Genomic DNA, 18,146 nt, shown 5'->3' with positions numbered 1-18,146 from the left:
GCTTCTACCTCCCTCCCATGTAGTGGGATTACAGGCATGCACAGCCCCTGATTCTGCACTACGGCCCCATCTCCATCTTGGTTTTTAAAATTCCAGGTCTTGCACATGTAGCCCTTGGCAATAGGGCCTCTTTCCAGCCACTGATCTTATCCCTGGCAGCCCTGGGAGCTGCTTGGGGTGACAGACAGAGGGTAGGGACTGACAAGGCGGGACAGGGACCTCAGAGCAGTGGTTCTAAGAATGCCCCTGCTAGAGGCCAGGAACTCCATGAGAGTCCTAGTTCCTGGCTCCTCATGATCACTCACCCTTACCCGGAAGCTGTGCATGAGGATGTAACCAAAACAGAGAAAGGACCAGGCTGACCAACTAGCTCACTCTTCCCAGGTCTCACAGTTTTTTTTTTTTTTTTTTTTTTTTTTGCCACAGTCCTTCAAAAAGGCCCGTACTAGTACCTCAGTGGTACCCTATTTCCTGGGGTGAACTCTTAACTGCATAGGAGTTTGGCCTCCTTGCCTGTCTGTCTGTCTGTCTGTCTGTCTGTCTGTCTCTCCAACCTGTGAATGTAAAATAAACCCTAACATTCATCCTCTGGAGTCTGTGAATTTCATTCTCTGAATTCATGAGACAAGAACCCTAAAGCTGCTGGTTTGGAGTGGCTTTGGTGGCCGTTAGGTTTTCCAGGACCCTAGCTCTCCCAAGATAACCTCCCAAGAGCCAAGAAAGGCTCTATTCTTACAATATTGGGATCCAGGCTGGGCCTCACCTTGGACGGCGAGAACGAAGGTCCGGGTGGCCTCTCCAGCCGTGTTTCTGACTTTACAGCTATACACTCCCTTATCTGATACCTGAGAAAAAAAGAGCACATGGAGTTGGTGTGTGGAGCAGATTCCCCAGAGAGAGAAGCCATGGCTGGGAATCTATAGGAGATAGTTCCTGCTGGCCTCTATCAGAGCCTTAGGAAGCAGAGACCCTGGAGGTCAGGAGAGCAGATTTGGCTCAGTATGCCCTGCTCTGCCCTTTATGGGGCTAGAGATGGGTCAGAAAGCAGGAGCCCAGAGGGGCTGTCTAGGTGAGAGATGCATATTCATTCAACATACACGAGAACCTGACCTACACCGGTGTGAACAGAAGGGCTCTGTTCAAGATCACTGTGAGGCAGACCTGAGCTGGGGCTGGAGTCCAGCTCTTGGCTGCTCCAGGCCTTTCCCAGGTCACTTGCAGGGCCCTGTGTATCTACTTGGGTCAAGAAGATGACATCCCCACACCTTAGCACACACCTCCCAGCTCCTCCCCTCAGGCCTCTAGGGTCAGGAGGTGCTGTGTCCACTGTCCAGATTGTCCACGGCCACTGACCTGCGAGTCCAGGATTTCCAGTGTTTGTCCACCTTGAAGGCCCTGAATCCGCTGCCCCAGGGCTAGGGGCTGCTGGTCCTTGAACCAGGTCACAGCTGCCTCTGGGAGTGAGTCTGTCTCACAGCTCAGGGTGGCTTTATCCCCTGCTCTGACCAGAACGGCCTCCTGGGGGCCTCCAGGAGCCTGTTTAAAGCTGGGGGGAACTAAGGGCAGGAGAGCCCAGTGAGGCACCATGGACTTGTTCACACAGCCCCAATACCACCATGGATAAATGGCCCAGGCAGGCCCACTGGATCAAACGGTGGACCTGATCCAGGGTTGCTGGAGGAAGCAAACCCCAGCCAGTCTACCAGAGCCTCCTGGTGGCCACAGATGACCTGGTGTCTAGATGGCAGGAATGATGCTGACATCAGGCTCTTTTTTTTTTTTTTTAATCTTCTGACTAGACACTGCCCCTCCTTGGTGGTCCCTCAGCCCCTGGCACTCAAGTAGGCATCCACACCCAGATGTGGATGGCATCCAGATGTGGATGGCAGAGCTATGCACTTACAAATGAATGAACCTGCCCCAGAACTGCAAATAACCTTCCAGAGAACCCTGGCTGCTGGCACTGCAGACCAGCTTTCCCTCAGGGAATTCCAAAGACCTTGGGTGCTGTCAGAGGCTACAAGCCAAGAATCTTGGACCTTCCTGGCCTAGCTCTTGGGGTTCGCCACTGCTCTACCCCCTCAACTTGACCACCACTGGCGCTCACTGTGAGCCACACCATGGGTCAAGGGCTGCATTTCCTTTGTCCCATTTTCATACGGATTGCTACCTTACAGACAGGACATCTGGGGCTCAGAGACGGGGAGACACAGCCCAAGGTCTCAGAGCATCAAACCCTGCCTGCTCTGTCCGTGTGACTCTGCTTCTTCAACAGGATCCCTTGAGGGGGACAAGGCCTTCCCTGGGGCTCCTGGGAAGAATGGAAGATGGCATAGGTGGGGCAGGACGTACCCAGAACATTGAGTTGTACCGTCTTCTGGTCTCGGCCTGCAGCATTGAGGGCCTCACACAGGTACGTTCCTGAATCAGCCAGCTGTGCCCGTGTCAGCCGCAGCGTGTGGGTGCCTGCGGGACAACGGCCCCTGCACCAGCAGCCACAGGACCCCAGGACACTCTCAGTCCCTAATCCTCCCGTGAATACAGCCCTGTCACAGGTTTGGGACAACTTGAACTCCCCACCAGAGCCTTGAGCTGGGCATAAGGCCTCAGTTTACCAACCAGGAAGGAGGAAAACCTCTTGTCCCAAGGAGAGGGGCTGGCTATCCTTGTACCACGTGACCTCAGGGCTTGGGTGAGCATGAACTTCGCAGGGGAGGGAGACACTGCTGTTGAGCGTGGTGGTGAGCTTGTCGGCGTGCCAGCCTGAGATTTGTGGTGGGACTGGATGGGGGCAGAAATGAGAGGTTACATTGGGGGCACAGACTAGGGCTGGGGGAAGGGAATACACCAAGGAGCCAGCCTAAGCTCCCAGAGTCACCTCTGAGGTGTCTCCACACAGCCCTTGGAGGGCAAGCTTTACTAGTCAGAGCTACTTTGCACAGAGCACAGAGAGGCTTGATCAGAGCAGCACAGCCATTCTCCCAAAGCCACACAGCTATCAGTGGCAGAACTCAGATGCTACTGGGGCTTCAGGGATACAGCTGTGCCCACATCTGGGCTCATGGCGACATAGAGATCAACAGCAGACTTGAGGTGGTAAGACCCTCTCATCTAGGTTGTAAAGCCAGGCCAACTCCTTCTGCGGGAAGGAGTCCCTTAGACACATGCCAGATGCACAGTGGGTGCTCACTAATGATGCTAGGAGGCCTTGGAAGAACACCCCCAGTGCTGAGACCTCAGAAGAACATCAAACTGAGGCCTGAAAGAATCCCCCCAAGGCTGAGGCCTGGAAGAACCCCCCCACAATGCTGAGACCTCAGAAGACCATTCCCCCCCAATGCTGAGGCCTGGAAGAACACCACCCCCCAAAGCTGAGATCTCATCCCCTCCAAAACTGTTCCCGGCCACTTGAGGTTGGCTGAAATCTCCCAAACGTTCTCTGTTTAGAGATGTGGCTGGGGCCAGGCTGTGGTCCCTGAACTCTGAGTACTCAAATATCCTCATAAAGAGGCAAGGAACACACAGAGGCCGCTCTCAGCCATCTCACCTTGGACCCTGAGGGTAAACAGTTTCTCTGCAGAACCCGCCTGGTTCTCCGCCACACACATGTAGCTGGCAGCATCAGCTACCTCTGCGGTGGAAACCTGAGGGTACAGAGACCAGTGCTGAGGCCAAGGCTGACAGTTCTGAATGGATCCAGAGGCTCCACGGCTCATCCCCACACAGCCATGAGTATCCCCATCTCCCCACAGCAGACATGTGGGCCACAGGTGCTCACAGTGGCTAGGAGCAGTCCCTCTGAGGCCTGTCTGGGGCTCTGTGTGGTGTTTTTGGAGAGGGAAACTGGTATTGGTTGGTTGTCTAGCTAAGTAGACAAGGAGGCCATGTGGTCTCTGTGCTGCCTCTGGAGGGGCCTGTGCATGTCTAGCTCCTTGCAGTCAGGGATCACGTGGGGCTGCCACCCCAGGCCTGAGCTGCTTTGGCAGGAGTGACTGCTACTTATGAACACTAGGCAGCCCTATGTGACCAGCTGGGCTCCTCACAGGTGCCATTTGCAGTGCAGAAGACACCCCCATACTCTATCGGGCCTTTCTATGGCCCAGATGACACTGCCCCTTGGTTCCCTGTGCCTTTACCCTGAGAGGGGTCTGTTCCTACCTGCAAGACTTGCCCCTCCTCCAGGACCTGAAGCTGTGGGCTGGGGGACACAGGCAGCCCATTCTGGAGCCATGAAAGTGTGGGTGTTGGGTTCCCCAGAACTGGGCACCGCAAGCTGACAGTACTGCTTGTGTTCACAGTCACCTCCTCTACCAGCTCCTGTGTGTCCCCCAGGATCACTGGCGGTGCTGGGTAGGAGAGGAGAAAGAGACAAGGTGTAGGTGGTGGGCTGGTGGAACATGGTGGAGGTGAGGGGAGCTTTTGGCACCAGATGCTCGCCAGAGGTCCTTGTGCCCTCCTCACTAAATCTGTCAGGCCTGGAAGCAGCTAAGAATCCTGGGCTTCAGAGAGGTCAAAGTTTGTTCAAATTCACACAGTAAGAAAGCAGCCATCTGGGACACTTTAAACTGCTTTTACCTGGCTTCAGAAACCAAGATTGCAATCCTATTAAAGACCTGAGCACAGAGAAATTGAACTTCCCACTCCCCGGGGCCCTTGAGAAGGAGGCCTCCCTGGAACCAGCGCCTCCCTGCCCCTCCTGGCTACTCACTCAGCACCAGCAGTTCGTAGTGGAGCCAGTCCTCGCCCACCTCATTGGAAGCCTTGCATGAGTACCTGCCTGCGTCCTCTGCCTGGACCAGGGGCAGCTGCAGGATTCGACCTCCTGCAGGGACACAGGACCAGGGCCTGAGCTCGGGGACAAGAGCCCTGAATCCAAAGCAAGGGAGCTGTTTCTCCTCTGGAGGGCCCAAGTCACCATCACTCCCTGCCTCATCTGGGAAGTGAGCAGATTCGATCCACCCGGAGCATAGATCAAGGGAGGATCAAGTCCATGTGTAGTTAATGGCACCCGGTCTCTGGAGCAGGCTCTATAGTGTGAAGTGCTGTTGGTAGCCCATCTCACAGATGAGAAAATGAAGCTCCCGGAAGGGTTAGCAAGAGGGAGGAGTCGGCTGGCTGGTCAAATGCAAGAAGAAATGTTCTCAGAGGCAGGGTTAGCTTCCAGGGCAGTGGCTGCTGGGGGCAGGGGAGGAGTTGCCTGGGACCCTTTGAGACCAGGAGGCAACCAAGAGCAGAACCTGGTCTCTACCTACTTAGGGTCACTGTGTGCTATGTATTACAAGTGTGTGTGTGTGGCGGGGTCCATGTGTGGTGGCTTGACCATGTCAGAAACAAGGGCTCCTAACAAGCAAAGCTATGGGGTGTGTGGGGGGGGGGGCAGGGAGGCCAAGGTCACAGTGGTGCTCAGGTGAGATCTTGGCTTAATTTGGGATCAGGATCTACATTCAGCTCATCTTGTGACCACATCTTTAACATGCTCAGAGTTGGTAGCCGGGGTTAGAGGTCAGCAGTGGGGTTGGAGGTCAGTGTTATCGTGTGGGCCAAGTCGGTGGCTGCAGTCAGGGATTAACTGATAGCTGGGATCAACTTGTGTTTCGGGTCTGCATTAAGAATCTCCTCATGACGGAGCCTAGAACAACAGGATGTGAGACTAGAGCCCCCGTCTGAGGTCGGCAGCAGGATTAGGAGTCGGTCCAGGATTTCCAGCGTGGACAACCAGCCTCTACCTTCATGGCATCTCCCAGGGACCTAAGGGTTCCTTTTTCTGCAAGGGCCAAGGTCAGAGCCTGGGGCAACTGTTCTTCACAGACTGTGATAACCTCCAGTCCCCTACCCAGCCCCAGTGCTGGTCTGGATCCCGCAGGCCACCACACAGACACTAAGCCAGGAGACTACCTATTCCCCTTGGTCCAGTCAGTGGGGCCTGGACAGCAACAGCAGTGGGGGCAGGGCAGACCAGGGAAGCCAGGTATCTCTAAGCCTCATCCTAGAGCTTTCAACTCAAAACCGTTTGCCAAAGATATTCCAAAATAAGGCCCACTTAAATAATTAATGGGCCTTTAATAAGGAAATATTTTAAATGGTAAGATGACAATAGAAAATTTTTATAAGCTGTAAGCTATAGAAGACAGCATAGTCCTCAAAAGCCAGAGAGAAGTTTTTTTCATGGAATCACAATCATGTGTGTGCATGTGTTGCATATGCTTGTATGAATGCAGATACACATGTGTGTATAGGTATGTGAGCATATACATGCATGTATTCATATACGTGGAGGAAGAGATCAACCTTGCGTGTTATTCCTCTGAAGCTGCCCACTTTGTTTTGTGAGACAGGGTCTCTCACTGGCCTGGGGTTTCCTAAGGAGACTAGAGTGGCTGGCCAGTGAGCTCCAGGGACCTGCCTGTCTGCCTCTCCCATGCTGGGATCATAGGCGTGCCCTGGCTTTTCTGTGAGTTCTAAGGGCTGAACTCGGGTTCTCATGCTTGGCTAGCCTGTGCTCCCAGTGTCTTCCTGCCTCATTTTTTACATAAAGAAACTCACCTCTCCCTAGAGACTCAAGCCATTCTCCAAGCATTCCAGGCCAGATCCCAAAGCCTAGATACAGGCTCTGGCCTGGTCTGGGAAGCTTGTTTTAAAAACTAGGTACAAAAGGCAACAACCTCAAGCAAGCTTTATCCTCTGCAAATTCCAGCGAAGGTCTAGTCACACACGATGCCTGAGGTCGCATTACTGGTAGCAGCTGGCCTACCTTGCAGCACCGAGACCCCATCTGCGGCTGACAGGGGCCGACCCTCCTTGTACCAGGTAAGCTCGGGCGGTGGGATGGCATTGGTGTCACAGTACAGGTGAGCCGGGTTGTTCTCCACAATCTCCCTGTATTCTGTCACCCTGCCCCGGGCTTCCTCCTCATGGAGCAGGAGTTCAAAACCTGCATCAACATCGCCCACCTTCTGGAACATGGGGGGCACTGCACGGAGAGAGACCAAGTCGTTAGGAATATAAGAAAGCTGTTCACTGCTGTTACCAACCAACCTGGGAGGTGCTGCCACACCCTGCCACACAAGCTACAGCCTGGAGGCAGGTCAAGGCATTTCTTCTCTTTACTCCCCCAGGGACTGGCTATGGAGATGCCTTGTAAGCTTTAGGAGCTGCCCCCCTCTCTGTAGAGTTCACCTGTCACTGGCTTCTGAGAGTCCTGGTGGCTGGGTGAAGAGGTCACACCTGTCTTTCTAGCACTTAGGAGGCTGAGGCAAGAGGACTAGAAATGTCAGGGCCAGCCTGGGCTACAGTAAGACCGGCTCAAAAGAACAAAATGAAGTAAGATAAAATGGTCAGGTGGTGGTGGCACATGCCTTTAATCCCAGCATTTGGGAGGCAGAGGCAGGCGGATCTCTGTGAGTTCGAGGCTAGCCTGGTCTACAGCGAGTTCCAGGACAGCTAGCGCTACACAGAGAAACCGCACCTCAGAAAACAACGGCAGCAAAAAAACAACAAAACAACAACAACAACAACAAAAAGATAAAATGATTGTGACAAGGAAAGGCTTTGTGAAGGGCGCTGGGCAGTGCCTAGCTCAGCCTTCCTTCATTTGTTGGTACACAGGAGCACAGCACCCCCAGCAGTTAGGACCCGAAAGGGCCCCGAGGTCACCTGCTTTAGCTGGATCTCCTGTTTTCTCTTTTTCTTTCTTCAAGACAGGGTCTCACTATGGAGCCCTGGCGGGTCTCAAACTCACAGAAATCCACCTGCCTTTGCCCCGAGGTGCCGAGTTAAAGGAGTGGACCATCAGGCCTGGCTTAGAATGCCTGTATTTTGCAAAGGGTGACAGCAAGGCCCAAAGGGGCCAGTGACATCTCTAGGTCATGCTGCCCAGTAGTGAGTGACAGGGCCAGGGTGAGGCAGTTGAGGGCAGAGGTGGCAGAGGACAAAGTATGCTTTCTCATCAGGCCACTACAGAGCTGTTTGGTAACGGTCTTTTCTTCTTTAGCTTGGCTTGGTCTCTGGCCTCCCAGCCTCCCTCCCAGGTTGCCTCCCAATCTCCCTCCTAACCTCCCTCCCAGCCATCTTCCCCACCTCTCCCCAGTCCCTTTGACCCCCCCCCCCTTTCTAGCTTCCCTTTCTCTCTGCTTCCTTCCCTGCCTACCTCCTGGCCACTTAATCCTGCTTTGAGGCAGGAGCCCCTATCTTCTGAAACTCATTCCTTAACCACAGAAGACACGGAACTGTTCTGCTTCTGAGACGTTGAGCCATGGTCGATGGGGAATGCCCATATGGGTCTCCTTGCCAAAAGGCACAGGGCTCCTGATCCCCAGCCATGGTCAACGCCATGGGCCCCGTCTTTCTACCTGGAGCGAGCATCCTGTCTTGGGCCACTGGCTGTTATCACCCAGACCACCCTACAGTGGCACACACCTTGGATGAGAACATTGAAATCTTGGTCATCCTCGCCAGCCACGTTGGTGGCCACACACAGGTAGCGGCCAGAGTCAGAGACCTGGGTGGGCTGGATCTGGAGGAGCCGCCCCTCCCCCAGGACACGAAGTCGCTGGCTGGGGGTCACAGGCTGGGGGAGGACAGAGAGGGACAGAGATGAAAACCAAGATACTTTATTTGTTTTGAGATAGGTCTCCTGTAGACCACGCTGATCCCCAACTCATTGTGTAGCCAAGGATGACCTTGAACTCCTGACCTTCCCGCCTCAGCTTCCTAAATGCTGGGATTACCAGCCGTACTACTGCACGTGTGTGTGCTCTCTCTCTCTCTCTCTCTCTCTCTCTCTCTCTCTCCCTCCCTCCCTCTCCCTTCCTCTCTCTCCATACAAAAATATGTATGTATGTATGTATGTATGTATGTATGTATGTATGTATGTTTATACACACACACACATTTCGAGACAGGGTTTCTCTGTGTAGCCCTATCTGCCCTGGAACTCACTCTGTAGACCAGGCTGACCTCAAACTCATAGAGATCTGCCTGCTTCTGCCTTCAAAGTGTTGGGATTAAAGGCATGTACCACCACCGCCCAGCAACCTACTCTATATTTTAATAAATAAAACTCAGACCATAATACAAAGTGGTGGGACCACGCGGTGACTTTGTCAAGCTACTTGTATGACCTCAACAGTAGAAAAGAAGCAAAAGAGTGGACAGGATAACGTAATGATTGGAAAGTGTTTGCTTGTTTTGTTTTGTTTTGTTTTAAATGAAACACCGAAGGGTGAGCAGAGCCAGCTCTGGGGCTAGGTTCTTCCAGGGCTCTTCTGGAAAGGTCTGAGCAGGGCTGGTGAGGCCCAAGTCTGGAGCTCTGCACTCACCCTTCCGTCCTTGTACCAGCTGATGGAGGGTGGGGGCACGGCCCAGCACTCACACTCCAGGGTCAGGGTGCTGTTCACCTTCGTCTTCACTTCCTTCACGCTGACCTCCCCCAAAGGGTCATCTTTGGAGATGGAAGGGGGAACTGAAAAGCCACAGGATGAATGAGCAGCAGGCCTGGGACGGTCCTGAGACCCAGACCCACTGGCCCTGGGGCTGGTTCCCTAACAACAAGGCTGGTAGAATAGGACTCTGGAAGGCAATCCATCTGTACCCACTTAAGGTTACAGAGTGCTAAGAGACAGGGGTAAAGCAAAGGATTCTTGGGGTGGCCTCTAGAGGATCCAGGTGTCAAACTGAGGGACCCCAAGTTGCATCTCCACACCAGAAGTGGTGGTAGGAAGCCGGAACTGGGGGAGTATTTGGATCACCAAGACCAAAGTCTTAATATTATCCCTTCCTTTTAGTATCACCAAGGCAAGAGTTTCTGCCCCCACCCCCGCCAGTTGCATGTGACTCCCAGGGAAAATAGCCACAGGAAGGTGCCTGAGGTCTCAAATGTGTCCAGGACTTTTCTGCCTGGCCAGCCACTGTCCCAGAGATGGTAGGGGGCTCACTGAGGACTTCCACATGGTAGTTCTTCGTTGCTTCCCCCAGCTCATTGGTGACCACACAGGTGTACTGGCCAGTATCTTCCTTCTGAGCATTTAGGATCTGGAGACCATGGGTACCTGCTTGGGGAGCCGTGGCCAGAGTTATCCCAAAACAGGGCTTCACCATAGACAAGTGCGCAGACCAACCCAACCTGTGTCTTCTCAAAGCCCACCCTAGGGCCATCACCTGGGAGGAGCTGAATGTTCTTAGAGGCCTTGAAGGGCACCCCATCCTTCATCCAGGTGATATTGGGGGATGGGAAGGCCAGTGCCTCACAGATCAGGGAAATGGGATTATTGATGGTCACAGTCACTTCCTCGATGGCATTCTCAGGTGCTCCCAGGATGGTGGGGACCACTGGAGGGGGGAAGGAAGGCCTTGGTTAACAGTCTAGGCCCAGGCCCGAGGACCCTGAGGACCAGGACAGCTAAGGCCCCAGGCTTATCCTTGGTGCTGCAGTTGTGAATAGATGGGAAACAGAAGCTCAGGGCAGTCACACCCTCCTCCACCACAGAGTCACACTGCAGAGCAAGAGGAACAGCCAGGTTCTCCTGTGCCTCTTAGAGACTCAACATGTGGCCTCACTCTTATTCAACCTAAACTTTCTTGGTTCTGCTGAGGAGGAGGGGACTTTTTGGCTAACTGCTTCCTGGATTTGAAGGTTCCTTTCCCTGCTCCTGCAGCTACAGTTTGGGCATGAATTGTCATGGAAGAGGCTGTGTTGAAAGCCTGGTCCCCAGCTGGGGTTGCTATGGAGATCTGACACCTGGCTGCTCTCTGGTATTTTTGCTGTCACCCTTGGAGTAGTAAATGGAATGACAGTGGTTGCTTGTGGAAACCCAGGTGGTTGCGGAGGCTTAACACTCACCCAGGACGGTGAGCTGTGCATGTTTGGTCTTCTCCCCCACGGCATTGGCAGCGACGCAAGAGTAGTGGCCAGCACTGGACAGGTTGGCCTGGGGGACCCACAGGAAGGCACCATCTGGGGACACCTCATAGGGGTCTCCAACAGACAGGGACTGGCCGTCTTTGAACCATGTAATCTTTGGCGGCGGGTGGCCTTTATGAAGAGGAGACAGATCATTGAGTGAGCTCAGACCAGATGGCTCAGGGGCTAGAGGCGGCCCTGGCCAGCACAGATATGGAGTTTCCATCCCCATTCAGGATGGCAGCAGAACAGCCAGGGCCCTTCTTCAGGAACTCAGCTGCTCACTGGGGACGGGGCAGGAATGGCTTGGGACAAAGACGCAAGATCCATTCATCCACCTACCCTTCCTTTCTTCTTCCCACCTTCCATTCGTCTTCCTACCTTACTGTTCATATATGGGTCCTTCTATCCATCTATCCATAATCTACCTGTCTATCCATCTTCCTACCCACTTAAGGCACACTTATCAATTCACATATCCATTCATTTATCCATTTATCTTCTCATCCATCTATCCATCCATCCATCCATCCATCCATCCATCCATCCATCCTTCCATCCTATCCTTCCTCCTACCCGTGTACTAGCCACTCATCTATCCTACCACTCATCCTTCCATTCATCGTCATCTTTATTCAGAAATCTGCCTATCTATGTCTTCATTCACTGCGCTTCTCTTTATCCAGACACATTCCCTGCAGGGGCAGGGAAGTCCTACGGGACCAGACAGAGAGGCCCCGTGGAAGCTTCTGGCAGGTGACTGAGCTCAGTGAGGAGCAGGGCAAGGTGTCAGGGTACGGGAACAGTTAAGCCAGGCCCACTGTGCAGTAGCCCTCACCTGTGGCATTGCACACCAGCTGAGCAGTCTGTCCCTCGGGCACCTTGATCACCTCCTCTAAGTCTTCATTCTCAATACTGGGAGGAACTAGGAGGAGGAGGAAGGCAAACAGTTTCCAGCTGGGTGACCCACCTGGCTATCCATCCACAGAACAGGAAACAAAGTTTGCTGTGCCTCAGTTTCCCCATTTCGCCCATGTCTGCTCCTACCCAGAAGTCAGTCTAATGAATTGCTCTGGGGAGACTCTGGACAGAGAAGTCGGTGTGGGGTTGAGAATATTTGTTCCCTCCACTTTGGGTTAATCCCTACTATTTCTGGAAAATATCAGGGCAGCTTCAGTATAGAGGGTGTGTGTATACATGTGTGTGTATGTGGTGTGTGTGTGGTATGTGTGATGTGTGTGGTGTGTATGTGTTTGTGTGATATGTGTATATGTGTGTATACTGTGTGTGGTGTGTGTATATATGGTATGTGTGGTGTTTGTGTGTATGGTGTGTGTGTGGTATGTACATATGTATGTGTGGTATGTATGTATGTGTGTGGTATGTGTATATATGGTGTGTGTGGCGTTTCTGTGTATGGTGTGTGTGTGATGTACATGTATATGTGTGTGATAATGTGGTGTGTGTATACGTGTGTGTGGTATATGTTTGTGGTGTGTGTGTATGTGTGTGTGGTGTGTGTGGTTATGGTGTATGTTTGTGTCTATGGTGTGTGCTTGGTGTGGGTATATATGTGTGTGTGGTGTGCATATGTGTACGAGTATGTGGTATGTGTATGTGTGTGTGGTTTGTATGTTTGTGTATGTGATATGTGATGTGTGTATATGTGTGTGTGGTCTATGTATGATGTGTGTATGTACATGTGTGGTATGTGTATGTATGGTGTGGTTTGTGATATGTGTATGGTGTGTGTGCTATATGTAAATATTGTGTGAGTATATAGTATGTTCACATGTTCATGGGAATGTATATGAATGTGGAGGTCAAAGGTGAACCTTAGGAAGCATTCACCTTTAAAAAAAAATCCTGAGTCTCTGGCCCAGAATTTGCCAAGCAGGCTAGGCTGGCCAGCCAGAGTCCCCAAGGGATCCTCCCATTTCCATCCCAAGTGTTGGGATTCTGAGTGAGTGCTACAACCCTCAGATCATTTTTCCTTTACTTGGGATCTGGGAATCAGATTCAGGTCCTCACAGTTCTGCAGCAAGCTTTTGATTGCTGAGCCTCTCCCCACCCCCAGAGGACAGGTTCTGATGAAGCAAGGAAAACCGGGTCCAGCCTCCTCCATCTCTGCCCACTCTAGCGTCCCAGCTGGAAGAGGCTCCTGATGCTCCTAAGAACATAGAGTGTGTCTTACCCAGGACCTCCACACTGAAGTTCCTGCGTGCCTCGCCAGCCTCATTGCTGGCTAGGCATGAGTAGAGACCTCTGTCCTGCTCCCGGGCTGGGGTCACCTTCAGCATCCAGCCACCTAGGAGGGAAGGGAAGGCATAGGATCAGCAATCTCTCCCAGCTCATGATGCCAAGCTTTAATATACAAGTATCCGCCTCCCAGTGTTCCATTCCTCTAGTGGGGACCAGAGGCCCTTGAGAGTTAACAGAAGGATAGATAGAGCATGACATCAGAAAAACTTGAGGACCTGTGCAGCAAGAAGGAACTGAGATGCTGGCTCTCTGTGGCTCTGGCTAGGGCTGAGAGACAACAGTGAGCTACATAGCTACACAGTCCTGGTTTTTTCAGATGTCCATTTTGTCCCAAGAGCCCTCCCCACAAAAAAAGGCTTCTTTTTCCAGGGATCTTTGAAGTTCCTCACAAAGAAACCTCACAAAGAAACCACAGATCTTATAAGACCCACCTGGGGCAGATAACACACACATATCATTACTGCTGTTCCTACATTCATGGCAGACATTACTAATTGATTGCTGGTCCCCTTTGTGCTCAGGCGAATTCCAGTTTCTGTGTTCTTGTCTATACAATGTATCTGGTGACCTCTACCAAATGGGAAATATGTTTGCAATCCCACAGTTGATGACTGATGAGTCACTGAGGTCTGGTAATTCAGGGTCAGAGGTCATAGGCTAGACTGATCCTGAAACATACCTGGTTTTGTGCCTTACCTGCCAAGAGGTAGGTGTTCTCTCCAGGGCCGATTGGCTGTCCCTCCCGAAACCACTGGACTGTCGGGGGTGGGACCCCTGCAGCTTCACAGAGCAGCGTCAGGGAGCCTTGCAAGGTGGCAGTGATGTTGGTCAAGGAGTCCAAGTCTCCAGGGAGTTGAGGAGGTACTGCATTCAGAGTACAGACAGGCACTCAGCACTGCACTCTCTGCCCAAGGACTCATGGCCCCACTCATGAACTGAGAGGGATCAAGCACTGGGAGGGGTTCCAGTTACTGCCCTCAAAGGTGTGATACCACATGGGTATGGTATGACCACAAGTGGACTCTGGGACAAGACATGAATCTCAGGCCTCAGTTTCCCCACCCTTTCAGAGGGATATGGACAGGATTCTTTTTTGTTGTTGTTATTTTTTGTTTTGTTTTGTTTTGTTTTATTGAGACAAGGTTTCTCTGTAGCTTTGGAGACTGTCCTGGAACTCGCTCTGTAGACCAGGCTGGTCTCGAACTCACAGAGATCCGCCTGCCTCTGCCTCCCAAGTGCTGGGATTAAAGGTGTGGGCCACCACCGCCCTTCCCCTTCTATCCATACTCTCTACCTGCCAGCCCCGCCTATCCTCTTTCCTGTCTAGCTATTGGCTATTCAGCTCCTTATTAGGCCAGCAGGTGTATTAGACAGGCAAAGTAACACAGCTTCACAGAGTTAAACAAATGCAACACAAAAGAATGCCACACATCTTTGCATCTTTAAAACAAAGGTTCCACAGCATAAACAAATGTAACATGTCTTAAAGTGATATTCTACAATACTATGTAGCCAAGGATAATCTTGAACTCCTCATCTCCCTGCCTCCATCTCTTGAATGCTGGGCTGATAGGAGTGTGCCACAATGCTGGCTTATTCAGTTCTGGTTCTGGAAGCCAGGACTTTGTTGGTAGAATGCTAACCATACTCTTTCCACTGAGCCAAATGCACAAAATCCCCTATTCCAGTGTCCATTATGGGGCAGGAGCTGAGCAGGGTGGATGCCTGCAAACGCGAGCCCACATCCACCCTTGGATCTGTGCTCTGGATGAAGGAGCATTTCTGGAAAGATCTACCACTGGGGTGATGAGGCACAGAATGATTAAGGCCCCACCGCGCTCATCCCTTTCCCAGCCTTCTCCAGGACCACCCCCAGCGGCCACCTGAAATAGATCCAGGTGCACAGCAGGAGTGACAATAGGCTCTCGCACCCCTCTCTTACTACAACCCCGGCAGCCACCCATCTCCTACTTAGTCTTTCAGCTGCAGCCCCAAGGTACCTCCTCCAGGCAGGTATCTTGGTTCTTCTCCAATGTGTATGATCTCCTGGCTTTCCTACCCCAGATCCCCCAAGATCACCAGTCACATAGAGTGTGGACTATCAGGAACAGGGTGGGGAAAAGCTAACATGGGAAGGAAGGGAAGGGGAAAGGATAGGGAGGGAAGGAAGGACATGGGTGTTTTGAGAACAGCTCTCAGGAGGGCCCTGTTGGCCATTGTCCCAGTGGCAGCCCTCATCAGAGCCCTGAAGAAGCCCCTGGGGCTGTCTGTGACTTTAGGAGACTGCCTGACCTTACTCTCTCCAGCCCAGCCCAGCCCAGCCCAGCCCAGCCCAGCCCAGCCCAGCCCAGCCCAGCAGCTCACCCTGCCCACAGGCCACCAGTCCTCACCCAGCACAGACAGTGTGAATCTCCTCTCAGCACGCCCAGCTGTGTTCTCAGCCACGCAGCTGTAGTCACCGGCATGGGAGGCCTGCGCCTGTTCCACGTGTAGACTGTGGTTCTGATTCTGAAGCCACAGGCCAGGTTCCATATGGACAGGTTGGCCATTCCTCTCCCATGTCACGACTGGCAGGGGTTTCCCTGTGGCATTACAGTCTAGGGCGGTGTTTCCACCCTGGACCACGGAGACAGCTATGAGCGGCTCCCGAGCGCCAGTGACCTGAGGAGGAACTGAGATGGGGAGGAAGGTTCTCAGTAGAGTAGCAGGGTGACTGGTGCTGGGGTCTCAGTGGACACAGTCATTTAGGTACATTCTTCCTTGCACGAGCTGTGTGACCTTGGCCTATTCAATTCACCTCTCAGAGCCTTTTCATCTCTGTGGCAGAGTGACAGCTGTATCCACCAGTAACCTCTCAGGCACATTAGGGACCTAGGTGGGCTGCTCCCTGGGGAATATACTCAGCCATTCCTGGTCTGTGTGGTCTCAGTCTCATAGACTGGAGCATCTCTAGTTACCCATGCTGGCCTTGAACTTTTTCCCTTCCTCCGCCTTAGCCTCTCAAAGGCTACAGTGCCCAGCACCTTTCTGGGATTCATTTTCTACCACTTCTGTTGTGTCTCGTGGCTTAGGCTGGCCTTGAACTCACTGTTACTGAGGTCGTTGAACTCCTAATCTTCTCACACACTTTCCCAAGTGTTGGATTTACGTGTTGATAAGTAAGCACTCTGTCAACTCAGCAGTGTCCCCAGTCTTGACAGCATGGCTTTTACAAGCCATATCTCCTCCCCCACACCATGTTCTCTCTCTCTCTCTCTCTCTCTCTCTCTCTCTGTGATGTGCATGTTTGCTTATATAAGGCCACCTGTGTACACATGTGCGTGCATGTGGAAGCCTAAGGTCTGCTTACCGAATCATCCTCAGCTGAAGGTTTAGTCACTGAATATTCATCCACTTTATTCACTGAAGCAGGGTCTCTCAGTTAAACCCAGAGCTCACTGATATAACTAGTCTTACCAGCCACCCCATTCTGGGGACCCCCTGTCTCTGCCTTCCAAGGCTAGGACCCAAGTGAACTGCCTAGCCCACTGCCACTTACATAGACTCTGGGATCCAAGCTACGGTTCCAATGCTTGCATGGCAGGCACTTTAACTATCAAGCCAACCCTCCAGAAGGACTCATGTTACCAGTGCAGGCTCTATAGGAACCTCGTGCACACTCACGTCTAACTATTTCAATGCAGGCTTTCTCCTGCTAGACCACTGAGGTGCACAGGAGCCTGCTGTCCCCTCCCGTGTGCACACGCTGGGAGTTGAGGGTCTGGACTGGAAGGGCAGGCAAGTGCCCATCTTGCTGCTCCCACCCTTGGGTGGTCTAGACTTCAGCTCTATCCATTCATCACGCACATGCTCCCCAGTCCCGGCAGGGCTCACCCAGAACCTCCAGCTGCTGCTCCTGGCTGCTGGTCCCAGCTGTGTTGCTGCATTCACAGATGTATGTCCCCTCCTGGGACGACTTGACCTGTCCCAGGTACAGTAGCCTCCCTACTGCCGACACCTGTCCCAGGCCATCCCTTTCCCGAGGCAGGGGCTGGCCTGAGGCAATGAGAAAAGGACCTTTCGTGAGGAACAGTGGTCCTCCCACCCACCTGCTCCATCCCCATATGTGACATCTCCTCTGGAAAGCCTTCCCTGGATCCTGACATCTCGTTGAGTCACCATACTCCCAACTTGGGACTTCTGAGCATGACCTGCCTTGTGTCCCTGGAGGTAAAGCCAACCCCTCCACAATGGCCCGAGTTCAGTCCCCATCACCCTATGAACCATTTCTCACTATGTCCTTCTGGCTGACGCTGCTGCAACCCTTCTGAACTCTTTTGCTGTCCCAAAGTATGCTTGGCTTGTTTCTGCCCCAGGGCCTTTGCATCTACCACAGCCTCTGCCTGGGTGGCTTCTCCTTGCTCTGCCCTCAGGGTTGTCCCTCTTATTGGGTCAAACATCCCAGCCACACACCTTAAAACTCCAAGCCCTGGCCACACCTGTCTTTTCTCTTTGTCACCTACTCCCTAAGGCCCAGAGTGACTTCCTCACTCTGTCTGCCACCTGACCACCCAGGTGAGGGTAGGGCTTGCTCATTTTGCTATCTTCCCAGGTCCCAGGAAAAACTCTATCTGACCTGCCCTCCATATTTGGGTTAAGGGACCTTCAGCAGCGACCAAAACAACACCCCATGTGGCTCACAGACTGACAGAACATAGCCGTGCAGGGAGGCCCTGGGCAGCCAGGGCTTGGGGAAGGATGCTCCTGGCAGAAGAGACAGGGATTTGGGGCCTGAAGATCACAGGCTAGAAAGGGGTCTACAGATGGGGCAAAGCAGAAGGCTGGGGAAAGCAGCACTCTGTAGCCAGCTGGTTCCCCATTGAAGGGCTGGAAACCCATGGCCTCATTGAGGCACTTGGGTGCTGGGTGCTGGGGTGCTGGGTGAGGGAGAGCTGGGTGAGGGGTGCTGGGTGAGGGAGAGCTGGGTGAGGGGTGCTGGGTGAGGGAG

The 18,146-nt window shown here is 52.8% G+C and overlaps 1 protein-coding gene across 3 annotated transcripts in view; it reads right to left on the bottom strand.

Annotated features, from left to right (window-relative positions):
* Hmcn2 (hemicentin 2) overlaps positions 1–18,146 on the bottom strand; it is a 152,281-nt gene that overhangs the window by 43,559 nt on the left and 90,576 nt on the right. For all 3 annotated transcript variants that reach the window (XM_050155359.1, XM_050155357.1, XM_050155358.1), the window contains 18 exons: positions 17,033–17,194; positions 15,550–15,831; positions 13,856–14,023; positions 13,092–13,205; positions 11,736–11,822; positions 10,838–11,029; positions 10,156–10,326; positions 9,933–10,046; positions 9,318–9,460; positions 8,416–8,566; positions 6,752–6,970; positions 4,709–4,822; positions 4,159–4,346; positions 3,548–3,644; positions 2,620–2,781; positions 2,353–2,466; positions 1,354–1,556; positions 764–845 (listed from right to left, as the gene is read on the bottom strand). In XM_050155359.1, coding sequence (XP_050011316.1) covers positions 764–845; positions 1,354–1,556; positions 2,353–2,466; positions 2,620–2,781; positions 3,548–3,644; positions 4,159–4,346; positions 4,709–4,822; positions 6,752–6,970; positions 8,416–8,566; positions 9,318–9,460; positions 9,933–10,046; positions 10,156–10,326; positions 10,838–11,029; positions 11,736–11,822; positions 13,092–13,205; positions 13,856–14,023; positions 15,550–15,831; positions 17,033–17,194 — 2,763 coding nt within the window. The remainder of the gene's footprint in view (positions 1–763; positions 846–1,353; positions 1,557–2,352; positions 2,467–2,619; positions 2,782–3,547; positions 3,645–4,158; positions 4,347–4,708; positions 4,823–6,751; positions 6,971–8,415; positions 8,567–9,317; positions 9,461–9,932; positions 10,047–10,155; positions 10,327–10,837; positions 11,030–11,735; positions 11,823–13,091; positions 13,206–13,855; positions 14,024–15,549; positions 15,832–17,032; positions 17,195–18,146) is intronic.

Source organism: Alexandromys fortis, unplaced genomic scaffold (assembly GCF_014885135.2).
Source record: "Alexandromys fortis isolate MF-2015 unplaced genomic scaffold, M_Fortis_MF-2015_v1.1 scaffold_72, whole genome shotgun sequence".
NCBI lineage: Eukaryota > Metazoa > Chordata > Mammalia > Rodentia > Cricetidae > Alexandromys > Alexandromys fortis.
The sequence above is the reverse complement of the archived record's forward strand: the minus strand, read 5'-3'. Positions and strand labels throughout refer to the sequence as shown.